A 25,219-nucleotide genomic window follows, 5' to 3' on the forward strand; every position below is an offset into this window, starting at 1 on the left:
AATGAGTTTTATCTTAAAAACGTATATATTCATTATATTATTATTTAAAAAACAGAAATTCAAAACACCAAATTCAAAAGCAAGCAATCCATTATTCACATTACGTAGCTACAATTTATGGTACAGGTAAGCTTCCCTCAGGTAGCTAACAATGAGATGGGTCTTTCAGATTTGTCGCTTCATAATGCAAGTCCCTTGCAGTCGAAAAGTCCACACAGTCAAGCAGTATATGCTTGATGGTGAACACCTCATCGCAAGAGACACACATAGGGGGTCCATCCACATCTGTTTTCAGCAGATAGTCATCCTATGAACGATACGTACTGCAGCAGATGTATCACATCTTTTAAGTCGACTAAAGCCAGTGTCTCCCAAAAAACATTGCAAAGACGCTCAGTTGCACTTAAGACATTATTATATTACCCCGGTTAACTCAAGATGTCTGGGAGGCGCTAGAAGGTTAGTAGTCACAATGAGGCCATCTTATCCCACCGGGTACCCATTTTCTGCTGAGTGAACAGAGACAATTTTAACAAACTCACTTGCTTAAGGCGAGACTACATGTACCACGTGTTCTGCGTTGTGGGGCAGGACTGAAGTCATAGAAACTCTCAGGAGTCAAGCTGCCAGTCACGATCACCCATCCAAGGACTTTCCGTAACCAACGTTGCTTAACTACAACCAGGGGCGTAGCTACCGTAATAGATAAAAAAAAGGCCGGGCTTACACATGATTGTTGCTAAAAAGGTTGGGTTAGCCCTCAATACTATCTAAATATAAAGCTGTGCAACCTATCGGGCTCCAACGTTGCTTAACTACAACCAGGGGCGTAGCTACCGTAATAGATTTTAAAAAGCCCGGTCTTACACATGATTTTTGCTAAAAATGTTGTGATAGCCCTCAACACTATCTAAATATAAAGCTTTGCAACCTATCGGGCTAACCGTGACGAAAATATTGACTTGCTACGCGCCTGACAACTGATTTGTGACCTGAGCTCTTTGCACAAGACCCCACACCACAAAAACACATACATTCACCTCTCAGTCCTTTATCTGATACATATTTATCAGCATCTCTCTTTCAAGTGTAAGAAAAAATCCTTCAGTCTTCAGTCTCAAGGCTGTATAACACATTAAAAATATATCAAAAATATCAAAAAGCTGAAAACTATACACCGTTATGCCAAAAGAACTTTCCTTTCGATTTGAATTCGGGCAGTGGGGTAGCCTAGTGGTTAAAACGTTCGCTCGTCACGCTGAAGATCCGGGTTCGATTCCCCATATGGGTACAATGTGTGAAGAAATTTTCTAATGTCCTTCGCAGTGATGCTGCTGAAATATTGCTAAAGGCGGCCTAAAACTATATTCACTCACTCGATTTGAATAATTTCAAAAGTGTAATCCTAACAAACACTTGTACGTGTTCATTCACAAGCTGAGTACAAGAGCAGTAGTTATATCAATAAAGGCAACGATGGTGATATTCACATCTCAGTAACAGTAATCCAGCTTGCCACTCGGCCTTGATCGTCGACAGGTTTTAATCTTCCAAATGTTTTCACTTTTTATTGTCTAAATTGTTTTCGTCACGATATGGCTGAGATATTGCCGATGTGACGTTAAATATTAACTCACTCACTCACTCGGCCTTGCAGGGTATATTGATTGTCACACACAATGGCGGCCTTGTATAACTTGAGGTGTAATGTGAGATGAGAGGCAATAACTCACTCACTCTCACACTCACACACACACACAAATATAACACGCCACTGACTCGACTGGTGCAATGTATTACAGGTGAAACATTGTTGCACAATGTATAACACTGTCTCATAACCAGTGATCGAAATAACGGCCTGCCCGACTGCCCGTGGCCGGTAAACGTTGAGTCGGGCTGCCTGGAAATTCTCTCCACCAGCCCGATGGTCTGGCTGGAATTTTTTATGGTTGACATTTTTCAGTTCGCACTCAGGACGATCATTCCATTTTAACTGTCATGTCATATTTAGATTTAAGAAAGATGAATGGAAGCCACGAGTATACATGGACAACTCTTCTGCCAGTGAAGATAGTAATAGGACACTAAAACTGGCTGGTTTAGTAAGCTACGCTATGATTGGATATCAGTAGGCACATGGTTAAAAAAAAAGAACCAATCAAAGAGAGCGTTACTTACTCGTTTGTATTGGTTACAAAATGGCGGCGTGAGGGAGACCACGATGTCGCAGTCAAAAATATTCAGTTTTTGACTAATTGTAAAGATTTTCATACCAAAACACAAGAAGAAAAGGATATTGAGAAGAAAGAAAAGAGTAAGGAGTATGAAACAACCCAACGAACACGTAAATACCAGAGTAAGTGGAGCGGTGAATTTCCTGGTTGATAACCGACCAACAATCTCTGTTTTGTAAAGTATGCAGATCGTGTTACGGCCCGCTGTCGCAAACAAGGATTCCTTCCTCTTATGATAGATATAAACGTGGACCCGCAGTTTGCTTGGTTGTCTCAATTTGAAACACGATGCTTTAAAACCCATCATCTGTCATTTGGTCATACTAGGGCCGTGGAATTTCACAAAGCGAAGGAAATGAGACCTGGGAATCTCCAGCGGAGCAATCGATGGAAAACTGAATGCAAAAGCTTTCAAAACCCTGAATACACTGTTTAGCAACTGTCATGCCCTAGCTAAAAATTCAAGACCATTTATGGATTACGTTTGGCAACGAAAACTTGATGCCAGAAAAGGAATTGAAACTGGTAAAGCATATGCATCAGATAAATCTGCTGCTTCGTTTACACAAGCTATTGCAGAAACTGAGAATTTGAAAATTGAACAACAGATTAAAGATGCCAATTTCTTTTCAATATTGAGGACAGCTCCACAGATGTTAGCACACAAGAAATGAAATTGTCTACCCTCAGATGTGCTATCAGAGGAAAAATCTTTGTATTTTTCGTCAAGTTAATCCATGTCAAAAGAGCAGATTCTCTTGGCATTTATCAAGCATTGCTCAAAGCAATGAACACTTTCACAGATATTCCAGTCAAGAATAGGCTGATTGCCTTTGGTTGTGATGGTGCATCTGTTAACACTGGGAAAAGAATGGTGTCATCGTCCCATCTTCAGAAAAACATTTCTTCTGCCATTGTCATGATTCACTGCATGGCCCACAGATTGAATTGTGCTTCAAGGCAGCTTTCAAAACATCAAACAGTATGCAGACGTTATGAAAATGCTTCATCTTCTCTACTCTTTCTACAAAGGTTATCTCCAAAGGTAAGTTAACTTTTTAATGTCAATCCTTTCTTTTTTTGTTATTAAAGATAAGATACCGCTTAAGTAATTCAAATTTGTGAAAATGATTATTATAATTAAATGTTTCAATTGCTCTTGTAAATAACTAAAAAACATGGTGTTTAATTTTACCCAACAAACTGAAAGGTATTAAAATCTGAAGGACTTGGCAGTTAGCATACACATTTTTAAAACTGTAATGACAGTTAAGAATTAAGGCTTCAGTTCTTCACATTCATTGTTGGTTTAATTTACCCTTATTTATTCATAAATTTTTTAATTTGACTATGTAATTTTTTTTTTAGTTTTGTAAACTTCTGTTTCATGAAGTACATAATTTTATTGTCTTTTGCTTTTTATAATTGTTTTGTAATTTATAATTTGTACACCAATTTTATTTTGTTTAATTTCAGTAAATTGTACAGCCATGAAACTTCATAATTTCATTAGCTACTTACAAGTTCAAGGTTGAAGGTTTGTTTATTTTTAGTTTTGCTTCAGTATTGAGTTCAATCAATTTAGTACTGTTTAAAATATCATACAATCAGATTATAATGGCTTCTTTGAGCATAAGTTTGGCAAATGTTCTTTTTTCTAAATTTTCTGCTTGTCAGTGACAGTCAGTGTTTGACAGTTATAAAAGAATTAGATGTTGAGCTTACTGTTGTTTGAATTTGTCAAACTTATTATGTGTTTTATTAATGATAAAAATTTTGATTCAGATCAATGCTAAAGGGATCTTTTGAATCACTTGGTGTTGCACCAGTGATGCCTACGAGGATTGGGGGCACCAGATGGGTTGGGCATACTGTCACAGCTCTGCAGCAGTTGTGGAAAGGCTATAAAGCTTTTGTTCACCATACTGGCCAGGTAATATTTCTGTAACATAAGTAATGATATTTGTGAAACATCAAACTTCTCTGGCATCTTTTAAAGATATTAATAAAATATCAAACTTTTTCTTTGCCGGTTCGGCACTGACTAAACGAAAAAACTAAAATTCAAAACTAAACAAGCAGCTCACCTGTTTAAAACCATCTTGCACAATATTGAGTTACTGCTATAAATTATCAAGTTCCAATGTTACTAATTTCAGTGTTCATGTTACAGACAGCAGGGCCTGGCAGTGGTGCAGACAGTTCTGCTCAGATCAAAGCAAAGTCCCTCTTCAAGCTCCTAACACAGAGATCACTTATAGTGTATGCTCATTTCCTTCATGACGTCCTGAACACATTGAGCAAACTATCAGCAGAACTACAACGAAAGGATGTGACCATCCATGAGTGCCACGATTTAACAGTTAAAGGCTACTATTGCTACTCTGGAACAGATGAAAGAAAAAGTAAGTCATTTTGTTGAGAAAGTTTTTGTTTTATTTTTTAATATTGCAAATTCATCTATGTTTTGATTTTGCATATTACATTATTAACAGCTTTGCACTGTGTTTAATTTTAGACCTGGATTTCATCTACGCGGCAGTAGAGAATAAGAACACTTTCCATGGCCAGTCACTGTCTGGAGAGGCTGTTTCATCGCCCACTCTGAAAAAGGTGCTCAATGAAGTCATCATATCCATGTCAAGTCAAGTCTCCGACATAACTGATTCTCTACTTTCTGCATCCTCCCTTGCAGATTTGAAGTCATGGCCAGATACATTTGATTCAGGTGTGTTGTATATTATGCAAAACTCCTAATTTATTGAGTATTTATGTCATGGATGAACTTTTGAGAGGCATTCTAGTATGTGAGGCATTTTTACGTCATTAATATGTTAACAGATGATGATTTCATAATACAATTCATGAAACATGTCAGTTGCAATCATGAAACAACAAATGCTCCATATGGCATTATTTTGCAAATGTGATCTTTTTTCAAAGAGTTTGGAGCAGACAAACTTACAGCCATCACAGACCACTACAGAGAGTTCCTCACCGACCGTACTGACATTGAGCTTGATCTGATTGACCAGGAGTGGATGAGTCTAAAAACTAAGATCTACAATAGGTAAAGAAAAACAACCTGCAGGCCATGATTTATCTTCTTCTTATTGTATAGACATCAGCAATTACAGTGCACTTGTGTTTTATAGTCTCTATAGACAAATACAAGATGCATGCTGTGGAAAAGTATCATTCAGGGTTATCACTCACTCTATGAATGCAAAGGCTTATATACACTTGGTGATGTACATTGCATTTCATATCTACAGTTTAGGTATGTTCAAAAGGGAACTGTCAAGTATGGATGCTTGTAACTAACATGGGAAATAAACATCAGCTATGTTGAATTACTAAAGAAAGTAAAGAAGAAATGTTTATGTTAGTAAGGTTTTGAATATAGTCTGCCTAAAGTAAAATGATAACCTTCATTCAGTTATAAAATGTGATATCGTTATTTTCAGTCACAAGCCTTCAGGAACTGTCCTGGAATGTTGTGTGGAAACCTATGGAGAGACACACAGAATTGTCTGCTACATGATTGACCTTCTGTTGACTTTACCTGGCTCCACAGCAGAATGTGAGCGTGGATTTTCTCAGCTAAAATTATCAAAACGGAAATCAGAAACAAACTGAGCAGCTCCACAGTGTCAAATCTCTTGACAGTCCAACTAAATTCTGAAGAGGTGGAAGATTACGATGCAACCTCAGGCCATCCATCATTGGTTATGCGAGTAAAACCTCGCAGAACACTTAACACCTAGAAAGAAAAAAAACTCACCACTCACAGCTAAAGATGACAATGATACTGTTTATGTTGAGAATGAAACAGAACTGCAAAGATCCAGCTCTCAAGGCAACAGTAGAGGACTCTGACAGTTCTGATGATAGTTGTTATGATTCTGAAGAATCTGTTGTCTCGGTGACTACTCTGACTGTGACATTGATATCTAGCTCAAAGTTGTATAAGCACACAGTGCACAGGTTGTAAATATTTAATGGTTCATTAAGTTATTGTTCATAATAAGTTGCTTTCCAGGCTCGATTATTTACAGACCGCCTCCATATAGTTGGAATATTGCTGAGTGTGGAATAAAAATGAACTCACTCACTCATAATATGTTGCCTAATCAATACAAATTTGATTTATGAATGATATGTGTTTGTTTTTGTCAGTTATTGCAAAAATGTAAATTAAAAAAGTGGGCAGGCAACTTTCAAGTTGGGCAGGCAACATTTATGGGCCACCAGCCCGGCTGTCAGGTTGAGTTGAAAAATTATTTCAATCACTGCTCATAACACCCACCAATCGCGTTAAAAACGTCAATAAAGCCAATCAAGGGTGATAACTCTTATGAGTGTTTGATTCGAGACAACGGTAGACACGGTTGCTTGGTTGCCTTGTTTTATTGACCATGCTCATCACCTGATTCTCAGTTTACAAACATACCTGTATCTATGAAGCACACCTGTATCTCCCTATGTTGAGCTGAAGTACTCGACAGATGTGCCTGATGCCGTCACTGTCAGTACTGATAACTTTACAAAGGGAGATCACTCTAGATATAGGACCCCTTGAAACTCTCGAGTGAATCTTGTGTGTATTACACCAGTATATACAAGTGCGCTGCAAATATCTGTCACTTCAAACATGTCTTATCTCGAAGGTTTATCTGTAAAAGCAGGATTAGAATGTTTCTTGGTGAGATAACAAATGTCCCAGCGCGTCTATCTCTCAGCGTGCGCATAGCATCAGAGAAAAATCAAAGACCGTGTTCGTGTTGCACCGCGGATCATTCTTCCCTAAGTGCAAGCTAGGAATCATTGGCAATGACCTGTTATACAGCAACGGCTGTTTGCCTGTTAGTGTCAGCGCTAATGTAATCCGTTACCGTATATATCTGAGTGTAAGTCCACATTTTCATAGTCACATTTTCAGTGTAAAGAGGGAATATCTGGACCCAGACCTAAACTGAGAAACGAAAGAAACTATACCTCTCAGTTGATTTCATAATATATTTCATTTTCAGTTGAAAATATTTTAAGGTATACCATAATTAACCCAACTGGCGTTTGTTCTTTGCTCAAAGTACATGTACTTCCAGATGATTTTAATTTCAAAACATAAATTTATTGTAAATTTTAAATTAAAAAAGAAAAAGAAAGAAACAATCGCATAATCTTATCTTATCAGGCAGGGAAAAAACAAGTACCTTTCAACACAGGTTCAGCTGACAGTTAGGTACCACAACGACACTCATGTAAAGACTGTTGTAGAAAAATCATTTACCCCCTTGATTGACAAATGCAGGGTTTGTTTGAAGGTACATGCTTTACAAAATATGTCACGATTCCTGGTGATACATTAAAAACCCAAATAAGACCGCTACCTATTAATAGATATTAGATACTTGTATTACGACTTTAGGGCCACTTGCTTAGTTAAAGTTGTGTCATGTTTCTGATAAAACTACCAAAACATGCAAGTACATTCACACAAAAAGAGGTAAAAACACGGACAAGGTAAGGTAAGAATGACATCTCAGGTGACAGATTCGCTCACAGTAAGATTGCCACTGAGAGTGTTATTAATCTGCCCATTTCACACATCTCATGTAATAGCATCATGTGGGTCTGTAATACACGTAGCAAAGAACAAATCTGACCATTTCCTAACGTTATTTCAAGTTTGCCGTGAATTCAAAATTGACTTTGTAAATTTTCATGCTAAGGTTAGAGCCACATGTAGAGCCAGGTTGTAATGGTCTGAATGTTGACAAGAGAGACAGAAAAAAGTACATAAAGAATTATCTGGATTTCATCTTAATGTTCATTAGTTCTACCTGATGATGGGACCGGAACAGGAAGAATAAAAAGAAGATGAAATCCAGAAAATTCTTTATGTTCATCAAATAGCATCTCCTAAAATGACAATCAAGCATCTAGGTTAAAAAGTTGTCTGTTAAATTTCATACTTGATTTCAAGTTTGCAGTAAACATTTGATTTAATATTTCTAATGAGCCTAAAAGGGCTCTAGTAATTCCACTGTACGACTGCACTGGCCCCAACAATGTACAACGGAAGCCTCGCTAGGTCCACACTAAGAGACGCCCCCACTGACTGTGTGGGTTGATGGCCGGGAAGGCTAAAATCGTGACTCTTCTCGGTTCAATGAGCGTAGCCGTGCCGGGAAGGCTGAAATGTATATTTCGGATTTCCCGTTAGAGCTCATTTCCAATGGCGCTACGGTGCCGGGAAGCATAATCGAATCGAATACTATAACAATGTTTTGAAAAGAAATCTGTCTACTCCCGACACGGATTATGCTCCCCGACACCGTATCTTAAGCTTTGGCGGTCTCCCCTACTTCCTTCGAAATTAGCTCTGCCGGGAAATCCGAAATATACATTTTAGCCTTCCCGGGACATCTGAAAAATATAGTTTAGCCTTCCCGGCTCGACACCACTGTGTGTACACTCGTTGTACATGAGATAGGCGGGTCGGTCTGAACTCTCACACGAGATCGTGACGTCGCAAAGAATTCCGCACAGATTTTTTCATTTAGAATACTTCAGTTATTGTAACATTACAAGTGTATTTAAGAGGGTAATTGAGACAAGTCATGAAGCTGTTCCATGTCTCTGTTAAAATCAATACGAGAGTCACCTTCTTAACTACACATTCCTTGCAGGATTATATGGGCATTTGAGACGTTCAGCGTAGTAGGATCACGGGTCGCTCGGCGCACAAGGAATGCAATTTGTATTGTGTACCCTGTATAATACGGACGCCGTTATACCGGACGCTCTTAATTCTGGAGCGATGCAGATGATGTGGTTTGGTTTCCTCGCGAAACTTTGCCTTGTCCTGTGTAGAAACTTCATTATATATATGGTTTAAAGAAATTAACCGGATTAAAGAGGTTTTGTTGTTCATATGTCTTTGAGCGGTATGGTCTGCAACTTACTGCCACTGTTTGCACTTGTTTCTGGGTCTCCGTCTGCGAGGACTCACTCACTCACTCCATCATACCACGGAATTAGTCTCAGCATCTAAATTTACAAACTCTTGAAACCGTTCAGGTCCGGGTTATAATTCGGTCTTCAGCAACCCATGTTTGTCGTATAGCTGGAATATTGCTGAGTGCCGCGTTAGACACGAACCAACCAACCAACTAAAATTATAAAACCATATCAAGTGAATTAGTCTAGGAGTGACGAGTGAAAGCTTCAACCACAACTCCAACGCCCAAACTAAGATGGTGCAGAGATCAAATAAAATATAAAATAAATACATAAACACGAAAAAAAGGGGAGGAAAAATGAACCAGCTGACAACATGCCCTCTGTGTGCGTGTGTGCATCTGAGAGAGAGAGAGAAAGAGAGAGAGAATGAGAGGGAGACAGGAAGAGGGAGAGGGGGGGAGGGAGAGAGAGAGAGGGAGAGAGAGCGTTAAGGCTCTGATCATGTTTAGGATTGTGTTTTATTGGGATCTAAAACTGGGAGGGAACCGAATCACACCTTTGAGTTCATTCTTGTTAATAAAGAGAGAGAGAGAGAGGTACAAATGAGAAAATAACTTGAACTTACATATTTCAAGTTCTTCTCATCAGAAGAGAGGTAGTATACGGATTTAAACAGGGGAAGAGACGGAGGCTAAGGGGTGTTAAGGGTTACAACAAGACGGTCCTACAATTTTAAACTTAATAGGAACATCTTAAATAAAAACTTCTTCAAAAGTGTTAAATGGTCGAAGTATGAATATACGAACTCCCAAGAGTCGTGTGATTTAATTATCTAATAATCAACAAACAAGTTCCGCCCTAATCCTATATCAGTATCGAGATTCAACTCGAAGTAAGAGATATATCCCCCGAGGCATCAGCTTCTCAGTAGTACATACCAACAAACCGTGTATTATCTGCAGTGTATACACCACAGTATGCCAGTTTGTCTAATAATGTCTTTAGTAGTGAAAATATTACGGAGTGTTCAAGCGGACATATACACTTATAGTGGAGTGTTATTCAATATTAACTTCAGTGAATCTGTCGCGACCGGGAGATCATACACATATTTCTTATTCACACTGAAAACATCACCTAGTTAAGCTACATTCAACGTTCGAGAACTGGGGACGGGTGGATTATTGTACCTTAAAATGTTTAACAATCATGGGCGGTTATAGTACGTGGCAGATGTTACACATTGTCTGCAAAAATTCAAAAGCGCATTCCCTTAAATAAAAGTACAAGTATCTATGTATTGGCATTCTTTGAGTGCGCCATGATTAAATTTGTCTTCCCCTTTCCCTTTGATGTGATAGTTAAATCTCCAAGGCTTGGGTTCACAGTGTGCCAACAGTTTCAATAATATTGCGAACAAATATCTATGCAGGACCTGTGCTCCTTGATGCTGTGTAATAGAGGATCGTTATGCAACTATTCCATAAGTGGTGTTTGGTTTGAGATAGCTCGGGTTTATATAAATATACTTGAAAGTTTACGATAAATGACATGAGACGGTTTCAGCGTGTATCATCTCGACACGGAGAATAGAACAGGTGCTCATTAAGGGAGATAACTCTCAATGGTAGGTGTACTGTATGAAGACCACAACAAATTAATGTGTTTTTCTGATCGTCAGCATCTTCAGATCTTGTTTTATTTTATATAATCTTTTATCATTGCTATCAGATTACTTTATTAGAAACTAACGTGGTTGAGGTGGAATGGGATTTACCGGTATCTTTGGGGTTACTGTATACATGTATTTACATTGAACGCGCAAGCACATATTATGCCTGCACGGATTGTACCAGTTTTATCGAGCTTGCGCCATACCACAGCTTTATCATATATACCCCACTAGTAGCGTCTCGTGTGGTGGGATGGGACAACTGGGGTGGGATGGGGGCACCCCCTTTTATCAAAATTGTATTTTTAATCTTACAATTCAAAACGTGTGTCCCGTAATCCTCATTTTTGGAACACATTCCTTACGGCCAATATTTTTGGGGAAGTAATCTTATATCATAAAATATTGTGATGTGTCTTGGCCGTAACAACGGAAAGACATGTCAATGCACGATTGTTCATGATATACCCACATAAGTGCATACATATCTTGCCTTTAAAACACAATCAGCAATCCTAGAGTGTCCCCCTTTGTCCATAGCCGTTATAATAAATACTGCCATGAAACCCCATAAGTTGAACCCTTTTAGACTTAAAATCGGGCTTTAAAACACTTTCTTTTCGGAATGTCTGCCATTTTGTGGTTTCACTGTTTGGGAATTGATTTTATTCCAAATCGTTGTTGTTGTTGTTGTCGATGATGATGATGGTCGCTGGTATTAATTTGAGCGTTTGAAGAGCTGCATTATTGGCCTCTCCATGGAATCTGTGTGCACGCAGTCTTTGTTCCATCGGGATTTTGCAACAGATGCTGCATGTGAGGCACAGATCCGTCCTACCGGGTACCCATTCACTACTGGTGAATTAACGTCAACGAAGAGACTTTACCCGTACCATATAATAAAGGGACATGATAGAAAAAAATTCATTTACGATACTCACATAATAATTTTGCAATGTTATTTTATGTTAAACATTTAAAAAACAGACGACAACTCTATTGTCTGTGAAAAAAGATGAGCTGTCACTGTGTATGATATCTTTGCAATCTGTCACGTGATGCCCGTGTCTACGTAACTTAGATACCGATACCCGTATCAAAGTAAATTATGCTTTTAAGATTAATACAAATCAAAATACTGAATTTTCAACCATAATGCAAGTATTCAGACCTTTAAAACCCTGGCCCTAACCGTATTGAAATAAGCTTATAGCTATCGATACCCACGAGCATTTGTATAAGAGACAGGCACTGACGGTATATGTTGACCGTGTTGCACATCCAGGATCGAAAATACTAAGTAGGGGCCTTGTTATGAAGTCATGTCGCCCCTACCATGTTTTCTACATGTCAGACATAGGTGTTCTGGCTCCGGTCTTCGTGTGTGCATTACATGGGTGGTTTGTACATAACATTACATACAATTTATTGTTATACCATGTGTTATCTAATAACATGCCCTTTAAGCGTCTTAGCGAGTTTCAGGATCTCAAAATGTAAAGACTTTGTTTATGGAATTTCAAGTGTGGGGGTATAGCATTGCAGGGCGCCGTGACGAAAATATTAAGTAGCACTCAACTCGGGGTCAGGGGGAGACACATGAAAGACGCTGACATACCTGCGATACCAGGGAGGGTATTTGGGTATTAGGCATACCGGGTATTACGGGTGTGTGATAGGGATGAAGATACGTGTTGAACAAGTGTCAGCAGAACACACAGGACGTTGTACAGATGTAGTAAGGGACACACCTCGAGCGTTGTACAGATGTAGTAAGCAGAACACACAGAGCGTTGTACAGATGTAGTAAGCAGAACACAGAGGACGTTGTACAGATGTAGTAAGCAGAACACAGAGGACGTTGTACAGATGTAGTAAGCAGAACACACAGGACGTTGTACAGATGTAGTAAGCAGAACACAGAGGACGTTGTACAGATGTAGTAAGCAGAACACAGAGGACGTTATACAGATACAGATGTAGTAAGCAGAACACACAGGACGTTGTACAGATGTAGTAAGCAGAACACAGAGGACGCTGTACAGATGTAGATGAAGCAGAACACAGAGGACGTGTATACAGATGTAGTAAGCAGAACACAGAACTTGTATTGTACAGATGTAGTAAGCAGAACACACAGGACGTTGACAGATGTAGTAAACCAGAACACACAGGATGTTGTACACAGAGGACGTTGTACAGATGTAGTAAGCAGAACACACAGGACGTTGTACAGATGTAGTAAGCAGAACACACAGGACGTTGTACAGATGTAGTAAGCAGAACACACAGGACGTTGTACAGATGTAGTAAGCAGAACACACAGGACGTTGTACAGATGTAGTAAGCAGAACACACAGGACGTTGTACAGATGTAGTAAGCAGAACACACAGGACGTTGTACAGATGTAGTAAGCAGAACACACAGGACGTTGTACAGATGTAGTAAGCAGAACACACAGGACGACGTTGTACAGATGTAGTAAGCAGAACACACAAGACGTTATACAGATGTAGTAAGCAGAACACAGAGGACGTTGTACAGATGTAGTAAGCAGAACACACAGGACGTTGTACAGATGTAGTAAGCAGAACACACAGGACGTTATACAGATGTAGTAAGCAGAACACAGAGGACGTTGTACAGATGTAGTAAGCAGAACACACAGGACGTTGTACACACAGATTATAGTGGCAGCAGAACACACACAGACGTTGTACAGATGTAGTAAGCAGAACACAGGACGTTATACCAGATGTAGTAAGCAGAACACACAGGACGTTGTACAGATGTAGTAAAGCAGAACACACACACAGGACGTTGTACAGATGTAGTAAGCAGAACACACAGGACGTTGTACAGATGTAGTAAGCAGAACACAGAGGACGTTGTACAGATGTAGTAAGCAGAACACACAGGACGTTATACAGATGTAGTAAGCAGAACACAGAGGACGTTGTACAGATGTAGTAAGCAGAACACAGAGGACGTTGTACAGATGTAGTAAGCAGAACACACAGGACGTTGTACAGATGTAGTAAGCAGAACACACAGGACGTTGTACAGATGTAGTAAGCAGAACACACAGGACGTTGTACAGATGTAGTAAGCAGAACACACAAGACGTTGTACAGATGTAGTAAGCAGAACACACAAGACGTTGTACAGATGTAGTAAGCAGAACACACAAGACGTTATACAGATGTACCCAGCTAACACGAAAATGTTTTAAAAATATCCCCAAAACATTTCGTGAAATGTTCCACAAAACATTTTTAAAATGTTTTATTCACGTGATTTTGTATGGTTCCAGAAATGTTTTAGAAACATTTTCAAAAACGTTTAACTATAAGGTTTTCAAAATGTTTTCCTGAAATGAAATGTTTTTCGAGATGTTTTGGAAATGTTTTTAAAAATGTTTTATTCACGTGATTTTGTATGGTTCCAGAAATGTTTTAGAAACATTTTCAAAACGTTTAACTATAAAGGTTTTTAAAATGTTTTCCTGGAAATGTTTTTTTCGAGATGTTTGGAAATGTTTTTAAAAATGTTTTATTCACGTGATTTTGTATGGTTCCAGAAATGTTTTAGAAACATTTTCAAAAACGTTTAACTATAAGGTTTTTAAAATGTTTTCCTGAAATGTTTTTCGAGAGATGTTTTGGAAATGTTTTAAAAAAATGTTTTATTCGTGTGATTTTGTATGGTTCCAGAAATGTTTTAGAAACATTTTCAAAAACGTTTAACTATAAAGGTTTTAAAATGTTTTTCCTGAAATATTTTTTCGAGATGTTTTGGAAATGTTTTAAAAAATGTTTTATTCACGTGATTTTGTATGGTTCCAGAAATGTTTTAGAAACATTTTTCAAAACGTTTAACTATAAGGTTTTTAAAATGTTTTCCTGAAATGTTTTTCGAGATGTTTTGGAAATGTTTTAAAAATGTTTTATTCACGTGATTTTGTATGGTTCCAGAAATGTTTTAGAAACATTTTTTCAAAACGTTTAACTATAAGGTTTTTAAAATGTTTTCCTGAAATGTTTTTTCGAGATGTTTTTGGAAATGTTTTAAAAAAATGTTTTATTCACGTGATTTTGTATGGTTCCAGAAACGTTTCAGCAATGTTTTCTCCAACATTCAGTGAATAGAACGCCGTAAATAACTGGTTTGGGTGTGAATCTGTGATTCCATGTTGCAATTTGTTTTGGGGGCTGGTAGCTTCCCAGCTAACACGAAAATGTTTTAAAAATATCCCCAAAACATTTCGTTGAAATGTTTCCAGAAACATTTTTAAAATGTTTTATTCACGTGAAACGTTTCAGCAATGTTTTCTCCAACATTCAGTGAATATATTCCATAAAGGTTTTCTGAAAACGTTTTATAGATGTGATTTTGTATGGTTCTGGAAACGTTTTAAAAACATTTCCTTTGAACATATAGTTTTAACTTTTCAAGCATATAGAATAGCCCTGATAACAATTAGGTGGTGTTTTGTTTAAAACGTAAACCACTGGAACAAAACGTAGAACACTAACAGTTAACAATTTACATAATATGTCTGTGGCAAATAGTTAGACATATACATAGGGGCGTGTCTCCCTTAGAAACAGCGTTAGAAAGACATATAGATGTCTGGACTCAACCTATTTACTATATAATAGGGTTGGGTCTATACCTCTATATGTCTCTTTCTAACTGTTTCTAAGCGACTGTCCCTATGGACATATATAGTTAATCTTTACAAGGACACCAAAACAGATAAAAGAATGGCAGACTTGTAATCAACAATTTTATTAATAATTCTGGAAACGTGTACACTTTTTTCAGTTTGTTTTCATTATCTTCTTCTTTGCTTTTTGCAGTCATCCATATTTCTGAAATATAGAAAACTTTCAATAATCTTAAGCAGGTACTTGAAATGTGACATTTACCCCAAACCAAGTGACACTCTAACCAGGAGACTAAGTCTTCTACCACGTTTGTACAGACACGTGTTTGGTGGACATGAACACACTATTGGAATGTAATGATTGATATGATAATATCCAGAATCATGCTGAATACCAAAGATGTAGCAAGCACAGAATCTCACTTACTGGTCAGAGGCTGGGTACAAGTACAAATCAAATCTTGCAATAAAAAGCCCAAAAATATATCGACAACATGTTTATAGACAATGGTATTTATAAGCTGCACTTACATAATTCACAGCTCCTGGATTATTTGATGTGTTCCTCCATAAATCCATCATGTGTAACAGTGTGTTTGTATATCCTGGAATGCTTGTCTCATATTCGCCCTTGCTGCAATGAAAATAACAATGTTCCACATTATCACAAGTTATAAATTGAACCGTTTCCATAAAGCATATAAAGTAGATCTAGTTAGTCTAAAGCTGAAACATACTGCCATGTAATTGCCTCAAGTTTTTTGGTGGGTGCCCATTTACAACAAACTTGGATTACTGGCGAGCGTTTCTAGCCCAGAATCCAAACTGGAATTGATTTATTACACATCTATTGTAACTAGCTACATGATTCAAAGCCTTACACATCGGAACAGTTGCAGCTGCAGTATGATTTCGTTGGCGAGCATTGTAACCAGATTCTTCAGTTTTCGATCACGATGTTTTCGGGTTTCACTGAAACATCATTTCACCAAGAATTGTAACAACTTTATTTGGTCCAACATTTACTAAACTGAGACCACGCCATTTTCACTATGGAATACTGTACCATGAAAATCATGAAAAACCCTAATCAACACGGTTTCAAACGATGTCACTTATATATTGGTGTCAAAACCTCGATATTGTTTATATATCCTTCCTGCAAAAGCAATTAGATCAATATTTTTATGTAAATCATCACCAAACATTGATCACCTCACTGACAATATATTGTGATAGTCTGTGGCCATACACTGTGGTATAGCAAGTGGCCATACAGTGACAACTCATAGCCGAGGACTAGTCATCGCCAACGCCCCGTTATAGTGTAGGCCCCACAAGTTTATTTCTGGCTCTTGTCTGGGAGGGAATACATCTATCAAAACCGATCAATTAATTTGTCTGGGGAAAATTTAAGAATACACAGTGGTAAAAACAGAGTACCTTTAATAAGAGACCATATAATAAATATTATTTATTATATCGGTCTCTGCTTTAGTATAGCACTTGAAAACATGCGGTAATAGTGGACAAACAACAATCCGACAACCCAGCAGGATGGTCATTTAACAGTTAGTTTAGTCAGTGTTAATTAACAAGAATGCGTCTGTCATTTCTGTTAAAAAATAGTTTTTATAACATGCACACACTATGACAGCCAGTAACTATCCCACAGTCAAGTGGATCAGAAACTAATTTCGAAATTATTCTCGATTCCCCATTTTCGTGGTATAAAATCGACGCAACTTTCCAACGACTTAAACGAGCAAAATTCAGTCATAGTTTAAAATTGAAAATTAGCCGCAATGTTAAATTAATAAAATGTCCTTCAGAAATAACATGGCAAAAATTAAATAACGATAAGGGCCACTGAAGCTTGTGCATACGTTTACGATCGAAAACCGAACGCAATAGGGGCATTAACCGCCTTAATTTAACTCTGCTTGAACACATATATTGCTCGCTCTTGATAGCCTAATTATCCTTTTATGTAACATAAAATTAATTAGGTACAAACTCTCTTAGACATTCTTCACAACGATATAATATATATCCAAAGCGAGGCTGAATTCGATGTTCTGGTGATTTCGACGATTACATTGCTCGCGCTATATTGGGGATTATGTTCGCGATCGGAGTGCACAAACAGTTTCACTGGTAGGGCGGATGCAAAATATCAATATTATTTACCCGAGATCGTTAATACCACTTCAGATGCAAATCAATTGCCTATATAACCAAATATAGCAAAAAATCTGTAAGATCTCTCGTCTCTGCTGGTGACAAGCAATATACCAGATATAAACAGGAAGCCACGTGATCACAACACTCACTCGCATGGCTGGAGCGAAATGTATACAAATCCCAGATGTGGAGATGTTTCGCCGATAAAAGATATCATCAACGCTATTTCTGTAGGAAACACTTGATATTTTTGGTGAAATAGATAAATATATCCCTTTTCACTCAAGGTTAGTAAAATAAAATTACGTTTTGTCTTACATCGTCGAAAAAAAGCCTGTCACCGGGGATTCTCTGTTTGAACACTGAATCACGTTTCTCAAAACCCCGCTACCTTTGAGTAACACAGTATTTTAATCGAGTGAATATCAAATGTACATCAACATGAAAATAATGACTGTAAAATTAACTCACCGCAACCGAGGTCACATCGATGATCCAGTTCCAGTTGTTGCACCATGAGTCGAATGACAAGGTGGTGGTAGGGTCCTGAATAAACTTCAACTAAGATGGCGGGTGCAAAATTATGACGTGATGGGTGACGTCATTCCGACGTCATTTCCCGCGGTAACAATGAGGCATTGTGTCGCAACATTTTAAAATGTTATCAAAACGTGTAAGGTGTGATATCATTTCAAAACCCTTTAAGAACAAGTCATAATAAAAACACATTTTAAATGTGATGACAGATCCGGCTAAAACATTTCAGGAACGTTTTAAGGCACTTTAATGACAAGTCATACATTAGAACATGGCTGAGTGAGATAATTGTTTGTGATTGCAGTGTATGTACTGTTTATGTCACACCAACGATACAACAGAAACCGTGTTTTAAAACTTGATCACAATTAAACATGTTCTTGCACATCATTTCTGCAATGTTTTAAAACATTTCAATAATATGTTATGAAATAGTTTCACCCATGTTACAGCATGACGTTTCTGAACAACATTTTGAAAACATTTCAAAACATTTTCAGTATTTTTTGAGATATTCACACATTATTTGTATGACTATGTTCTTGCATAATCTCTGCAGCGTTTTTAAAACATCCTCACTAATATGTTGTGAAATGGTTTCTAACCCGTTATAGCATGACGTTTTGAAACAACATTTTGAAAACATTTCAAAAAAATTTCAGTATTTTTGAGATTAAGACATTATTCGTATGATATGGCATAAATGTGTGCACAATGTTTTAAAACGTGATGATAATATTTCATTAAATATGTTCTTGCATAACATTCCTGCAGCGTTTTTAAAACATCTCACTAATATGTTGTGAAATGGTTTCAAACACGTTATAGCATGACGTTTTTTAACAACGTTTTGAAAACATTTCAAAACATTTTCAGTATTTTGAGAGATTTAGACATTATTCGTATGATATGGCATAAATGTGTGCACAATGTTTTTTTAAACGTGATGACAATATTTCATCAAACATGTTCGTGCACAACATTTCTGCAACGTTTTACAAATATTTCAATGACATGTTATGAAATAGTTTCACTCATGTTATAGTCTGACGTTTTTGAATAACATTTTAAAACATTTCAATAACATTATGAAACATTTTTATAATCGTTCCAAAAACATTTTTGACGAAAATGTTTTTGAAAACTATTTTGAAACCTTATGAAAATGTTTCGAAAATGTTTTGTGTTAACTGGGTAGTAAGCAGAACACATAGGACGTTGTACAGATGTAGTAAGCAGAACACACAGGACGTTGTACAGATGTAGTAAGCAGAACACAGAGGACGTTGTACAGATGTAGTAAGCAGAACACACAGGACGTTGTACAGATGTAGTAAGCAGAACACACAGGACGTTGTACAGATGTAGTAAGCAGAACACACAAGACGTTGTACAGATGTAGTAAGCACACAGAGAAGATATAGAAGCAGAACACAAAGGACGTTGTACAGATGTAGTAAGCAGAACACACAGGACGTTGTACAGATGTAGTAAGCAGAACACACAGGACGTTGTACAGATGTAGTAAGCAGAACACACAGGACGTTGTACAGATGTAGTAAGCAGAACACAGAGGACGTTGTACAGATGTAGTAAGCAGACAACATACCGCGTCGTTGAGATGAAAGAAGTCGTCAACCTATAACGTTGTACAAATATTCCCCAAGATAAACGAAATCAGTTTTACGAATGTATTAACTAAGGGCAAACTGTAGGGTTTAAAAAAAAGAAGTTTAAGAATCTATCGAAATCATCCATATCATTTGTTGAAGTGTGTATTGTTTCTCGCCAAAACAACATGGCCGACCACATCCCACGCCATGTTAACGTGTTTTTGTACTGCATTCTCGGGAAATACTTTCAAGATTACGAGTAATTATCAACAGGACTGTAATCACTCTGGTGATAATCATAGTTAAAGAGAAGTTGTCCCAGTGATGACGTTTTTCACAAACGCGTATTTGAAGTGAAGTGCTTCGGGAGGTTTCATCAATCTCAAATTATTTCACTCAAAACTCTTTGTTTGTCTCTAGTTAATCCGTCTTCTGAAACTCAACGTAACTGTCATTCAACAGGACTTTTCGTTCCAAGGAAGGTTTCCATCACTAGGCTGAGGCTGATGCGTTCAAAGGAACGACCATGCACTCAAGTAGGGTTAATTCGCTTCACAGACCCAGTGAAATGACGCGATTGTGTCACTGTATGGAGGGCGCATTGTGGCCAGACGTCTGAGGCACCGTCATTCGCCTGCAGAGTTGCGTCCCTTGGGCCGATGATCATGGGTTCGAATCTGTCTGAGACCTGCGTATATTCCCGTTTTCCTATAATTGGGGTTCTTTCCAAAATGGCGTTAAACTACGGAAGCGTAGTAGGGCCACGATGAAAAGAAAATTGGTCTCACTATCTCCAAGGTAGGACTATATATCTCCTACGTAGGACATACTATCTCCTACGTAGTACTTACTATCTCCTACGTAGTACTTGATATCTCCTACGTAGGACATACTATCTCCTGCGTAGTACTTGATATCTCCTACGTAGGACATACTATATCCTACGTAGTACTTGATATCTCCTACGTAGGACATACTATCTCCTACGTAGTACTTGATATCTCCTACGTAGGACATACTATATCCTACGTAGTACTTGATATCTCCCTACGTAGGACATACTATATCCTACGTAGTACTTGATATCTCCTACGTAGGACATACTATGTCCCTACGTAGTACCTGATATCTCCTACGTAGGACATACTATCTCCTACATAGTACTTTGATATCTCCTACGTAGGACATACTATATCCTACATAGTACTTGATATCTCCTACGTAGGACATACTATATCCTACATAGTACTTGATATCTCCTACGTAGGACATACTATCTCCTACATAGTACTTGATATCTCCTACGTAGGACATACTATATCCTACGTAGTACTTGATATCTCCTACGTAGGACATACTATCTCCTACGTAGTACTTGATATCTCCCTACGTAGGACATACTATCTCCTACGTAGTACTTTTGATATCTCCTACGTAGGGACATACTATCTCCCTACATAGTACTTGATATCTCCTACGTAGGACATACTATCTCCTACATAGTACTTGATATCTCCTACGTAGGACATACTATATCCTACATAGTACTTGATATCTCCTACGTGGGACATACTATCTCCTACGTAGGACTATATATCTCCTACGTAGGACATACTATCTCCTACGTAGTACTTGATATCTCCTACGTAGGACATAGTATGTCCTACATAGTACTTAAAATGTCCTACGTAGGAGATAAATAGCTGGTGCAGCATAGTTCAATTGCCCATTCTTTCATGGTGTACTTTGTGTTTGAACGAACTAAATAATCCAATATTTTTTTCAGCTCACTCACTAATATACAAGAAATTTTTCAGTTACATACATTATTTTATTGCAGTTAATATATATACGACTTCCAATCACCTTATATCCTCTCTGCGTTATGTCAGAAATACCTTGGCCATTTGGTTTAAGTGTTCGCTCGTGAAGACGAAGACCTGTGTTCAGTTTCCCACATGGACATCATGTATAAGCCCATTCTTGATGGCGGTCATATCAAGCTGGTGGAATACTGCCAATGTGGGGTCAAACCAAACTCCCTCACTAACTCCTCGCCGGAGTGTATATGTTATTCACGAGAAGGGGCGGTGGGGTAGCCTAGTGGGTAAAGGGTTCGCTCGTCACCCTGGTTGATCAGTGTTTGTGTTCAGTATTGAATTGAACTCAGATCTTATGTTTGGATTTGCCAGATAGTAAACTGCGTCAGGTCTGATCAGATATCCCAAATCTTGATATAAACCAAGACCTTGTGAGGAATGTATCCAGGTTTTAAGTTATCAGTTTTGTGCACCTGAGAATGGTTTGTCATGTTCAGCCTTGCTCTCGTCTATAGAGATCGTGAGTGAGTGAGTGAGTGAGTTTAGTTTTACGCCGCTTTTAGCAATACCACGGCGGAGGACACCAGAAATGGGCTTCATACATTGTACCCATGTGGGGAATCGAACCCGGGTCTTCGGCGTGACGAACGAAAGCTTTAACCACTAGGCTAACTGGCCGGCCCCCATGCTCTAAGACCATTGTGCCATATAGACGATACAAACTGTATATTTTTGAACATTTGTGCGACGCTTTCGACCACTGACAAACTGTAAGAGTAAAGTTGAGGCATCCAGCGACATGATTAGAGAACCACCCACCTCATTCCCTGATGTCACGTGGTAATGGCCCCTTAGAGGGGGGTAAATCTGGGCGTGGCCGATAGAGAACAAAGGATTACATATAAGTACTGAGTTCAACGTCGTCAACAACAGATCGACCACGCCCAAATATAACAACCTTTCCTCCAATGTTTGATCAAACAGATTATTCGCCGTTTCCTCCTCTTTTTAAATTACATTAAATATTTGTTTGAATGTACTTGCAATTGGCTTTAATGCTCTTTCACCAGGTTACTTTGAACCTGAATAATTATAATCTTTGTTTATTGTTATGGGGATACGGGGACAGGGGTGAGCTGGAGGAGGGTTTGGTGTGTGTGTTGTGTGTGCGTGCGCGCGCGTGCGTGCGTGCGTGCGTGCATGCGTATGTGTGCTGACGGGGGTGGTGGGCGTGAGGCCTTCGTAGTGTGACTGAGTGTGACAGGCTAAAGATGAATCAACATTAACAAACATCGTCTGGCCTCTCTGAAGAAAGTTGAGATAAACTTGAAAGTTACAATGCTCCATACATCTCCTGTCTTATGCCAATACTATTCTTTAGTAGAACTTTTTCTGATTTGTCGAATGGACGCTCAAAGAACAAAACCATAAGGAGATGCATACACAAACTATTATTAAACTATTTTTATAATCATTATTATTGTTATTGATTCTGCTATAACATGACCATACGGTGGTTAACTATAACAGTATATATTAGGGGTGTCACGATACGATACGTATCACGATTTTAAGGTCACGATACGATACGTATCGCGATACATAATTTTCGCACCTTTTCATAGCATTACCTTACCGGCAACGTACGCGCTTGCTGATTGGCCCATCAAAATAGTCTAGCCAATCACAAAAGCTGTTAGTTTCCAACCTATTTTTAAGTAAAGCTAGCTACATCTATTTATCGGAGCTGTCTCGTATAATTTTACTATGAAGACTTTGAAGGAGATGGATATAGCATAAAAATTTGAATCGATAAAGTTTTCAAATAGGAATCGATACACGCAAGCATGTATCGCGTATCGTATCGTCAGTAAAAATGTATCGATGCATCGATACATTCGCGTATCGCGACACCCCTAGTATATATAATGATGGCGTAGGAGTGAGTATTGTTTTACGCCGCGTTTAGCAATATTCCAGCAATATCATGGCGGGGAACACCAGAAATGGGCTTCACCATGAAGGTGGAATATTGATGAGTGCGGCGTTAAACAACAAACAAACAAACACGTCCCTTATACAACAGATATGAGACCCGTGTAGACCGGGGAAAACATGTCTTCATGAGTTTAGTTTGAAATGGGCTTCACACATTGTACCAGTGTGGGGTATCGAACCCGGGCCTTCAGCGTGACGAGCGAATGCATTAACCATTAGGCTACCCCACCGCCACATTCCCGTAATGGACAAGCCCACTTGAACATTTAGACCAGAGACTTTATCTGTTTATAAAGGTATGCCATGGTTAATGGACTATGTCACGTAGGTTATATTAATGGGAGTTTAACAAGACTTAAAACCGTGTCTCTCGAGCGTCTATCGTCTGCTCACTTGAAATTCCCTTCTCAGTAAGAGGGCAGAACACTTTTACATCACTCCCAAAACAAATACTTAACTTATTAAACTTGTGCCTGACGCCAATTAGACCCGAGAGCATCAACATTGCGTAATATTTACGATACAGACGAGTCATTCGGTGACTCGGCAATTTCCGTAACTTACGCATTGCTATTAGCTGAATTTCGGACAGTTACTGATTGTCGTTCAAAATGTATTTAATATTGTGTAGAATAGAATGTTCTGTCAGAAGTTGCTAAAATCATAAATATTTCATGACTGTATTTGTCAAAAGGAGAAAACCCTGCATTCGGCCAGTCTAGGGATTACAATGGTTTTACTCGAGTCGAAATGTCTATCAATCGGCACACCAAAGGAAAGTAAAATCACGAGGGCGTAAACAGCCGAGGGATGCTGAGAGGAGAATAGTAAAATTTTCACGCTCGCCGTTGTTAATTACCACTTTTTCAGAAGATGGTTCTAAAAAGTTCAACGCATTTCTAAGTCACCTTCGCTTTAAATAAACTCCAAAATACATAAAAGTGTAACAGACAATTATCATAGAGCAACGCAGAAACATTGAAGGGAACTCTTCTCAAGCATGGAACATGTCAATACATCAGTTTACTAAATTTGCCAAATCCAGTGCTTTTGTGATTGCATCCGCCATTGTGTTAAGAAGAGGGGCGGTGGGGTAACCTAGTGGTTTAAGCGTTCGCTCATCACGCCGAAGACACCGGTTCGATTCCCCACATGGGTACAACGTGTGAAGCCCATTTCTGGTGTCCTCAGCAGCTGTGTGGCTGGAATATTGCTAAAAACGACGTAAAACTAAACTCACTCATTCACTCTTTCAAGACGATCTCTATAACATGTGCATATATACTGAACAAATATATTTATATTTATAGGCATATTTTTTCGTGTAAGCCCGATAGGTTGCAACGCTTTATATTTAGATAGTATGGAGGACTTATCCAACTTTCAAAGCAAAAATCATGAGTAAGCCCGGGCTTTTTTTTTTATAATGGTAGCTACGCGCCTGACAGAATACATCGACAAATATTCACGATTCTTTAGTTAGTATAGTTAGTGACTGCAGGTGTTTCCTTTCACCAAC

The 25,219-nt window shown here is 38.3% G+C and overlaps 1 protein-coding gene and 2 long non-coding RNA genes across 3 annotated transcripts; 2 read left to right on the forward strand and 1 right to left on the reverse strand.

Moving 5' to 3' along the window:
• Positions 1–3,220: 3,220 nt before the first annotated feature.
• Positions 3,221–4,659, forward strand: LOC124275716. The gene is made up of 3 exons (XM_046711356.1): positions 3,221–3,282; positions 4,023–4,170; positions 4,411–4,659. Exons 1-3 carry the CDS (start codon positions 3,233–3,235, stop codon positions 4,657–4,659), a joined length of 447 nt encoding a protein of 148 aa, XP_046567312.1. The 5' UTR covers positions 3,221–3,232.
• Positions 4,660–4,887: 228 nt separating this feature from the next.
• Positions 4,888–5,718, forward strand: LOC124275706. The gene is made up of 3 exons (XR_006898341.1): positions 4,888–4,965; positions 5,181–5,307; positions 5,705–5,718. It is a non-coding gene; the product is annotated as an uncharacterized LOC124275706 (long non-coding RNA).
• A 9,972-nt stretch (positions 5,719–15,690) lies between these two features.
• On the reverse strand, positions 15,691–18,276 carry LOC124275705. The gene is made up of 3 exons (XR_006898340.1): positions 18,204–18,276; positions 16,080–16,182; positions 15,691–15,753 (listed from the first exon to the last, which is right to left on the reverse strand). It is a non-coding gene; the product is annotated as an uncharacterized LOC124275705 (long non-coding RNA).
• Positions 18,277–25,219: the final 6,943 nt, after the last annotated feature.

The sequence above is a fragment of the Haliotis rubra genome, unplaced genomic scaffold, assembly GCF_003918875.1.
Source record: "Haliotis rubra isolate DU_JTF1 unplaced genomic scaffold, ASM391887v1 Scf201, whole genome shotgun sequence".
In the NCBI taxonomy this organism is placed as follows: domain Eukaryota; kingdom Metazoa; phylum Mollusca; class Gastropoda; order Lepetellida; family Haliotidae; genus Haliotis; species Haliotis rubra.

What these genes read in the sequence shown, in the direction of transcription:
- LOC124275716 (XM_046711356.1), top strand. Translation starts at nt 3,233, where the DNA reads ATGAAAATGCTTCATCTTCTCTACTCTTTCTACAAAGGTTATCTCCAA. An exon ending in TACAAAGGTTATCTCCAAAG is followed by an intron (nt 3,283 to 4,022) that starts GTAAGTTAACTT and finishes ATTTTGATTCAG; the next exon opens with ATCAATGCTAAAGGGATCTT. An exon ending in TTGTTCACCATACTGGCCAG is followed by an intron (nt 4,171 to 4,410) that starts GTAATATTTCTG and finishes TTCATGTTACAG; the next exon opens with ACAGCAGGGCCTGGCAGTGG.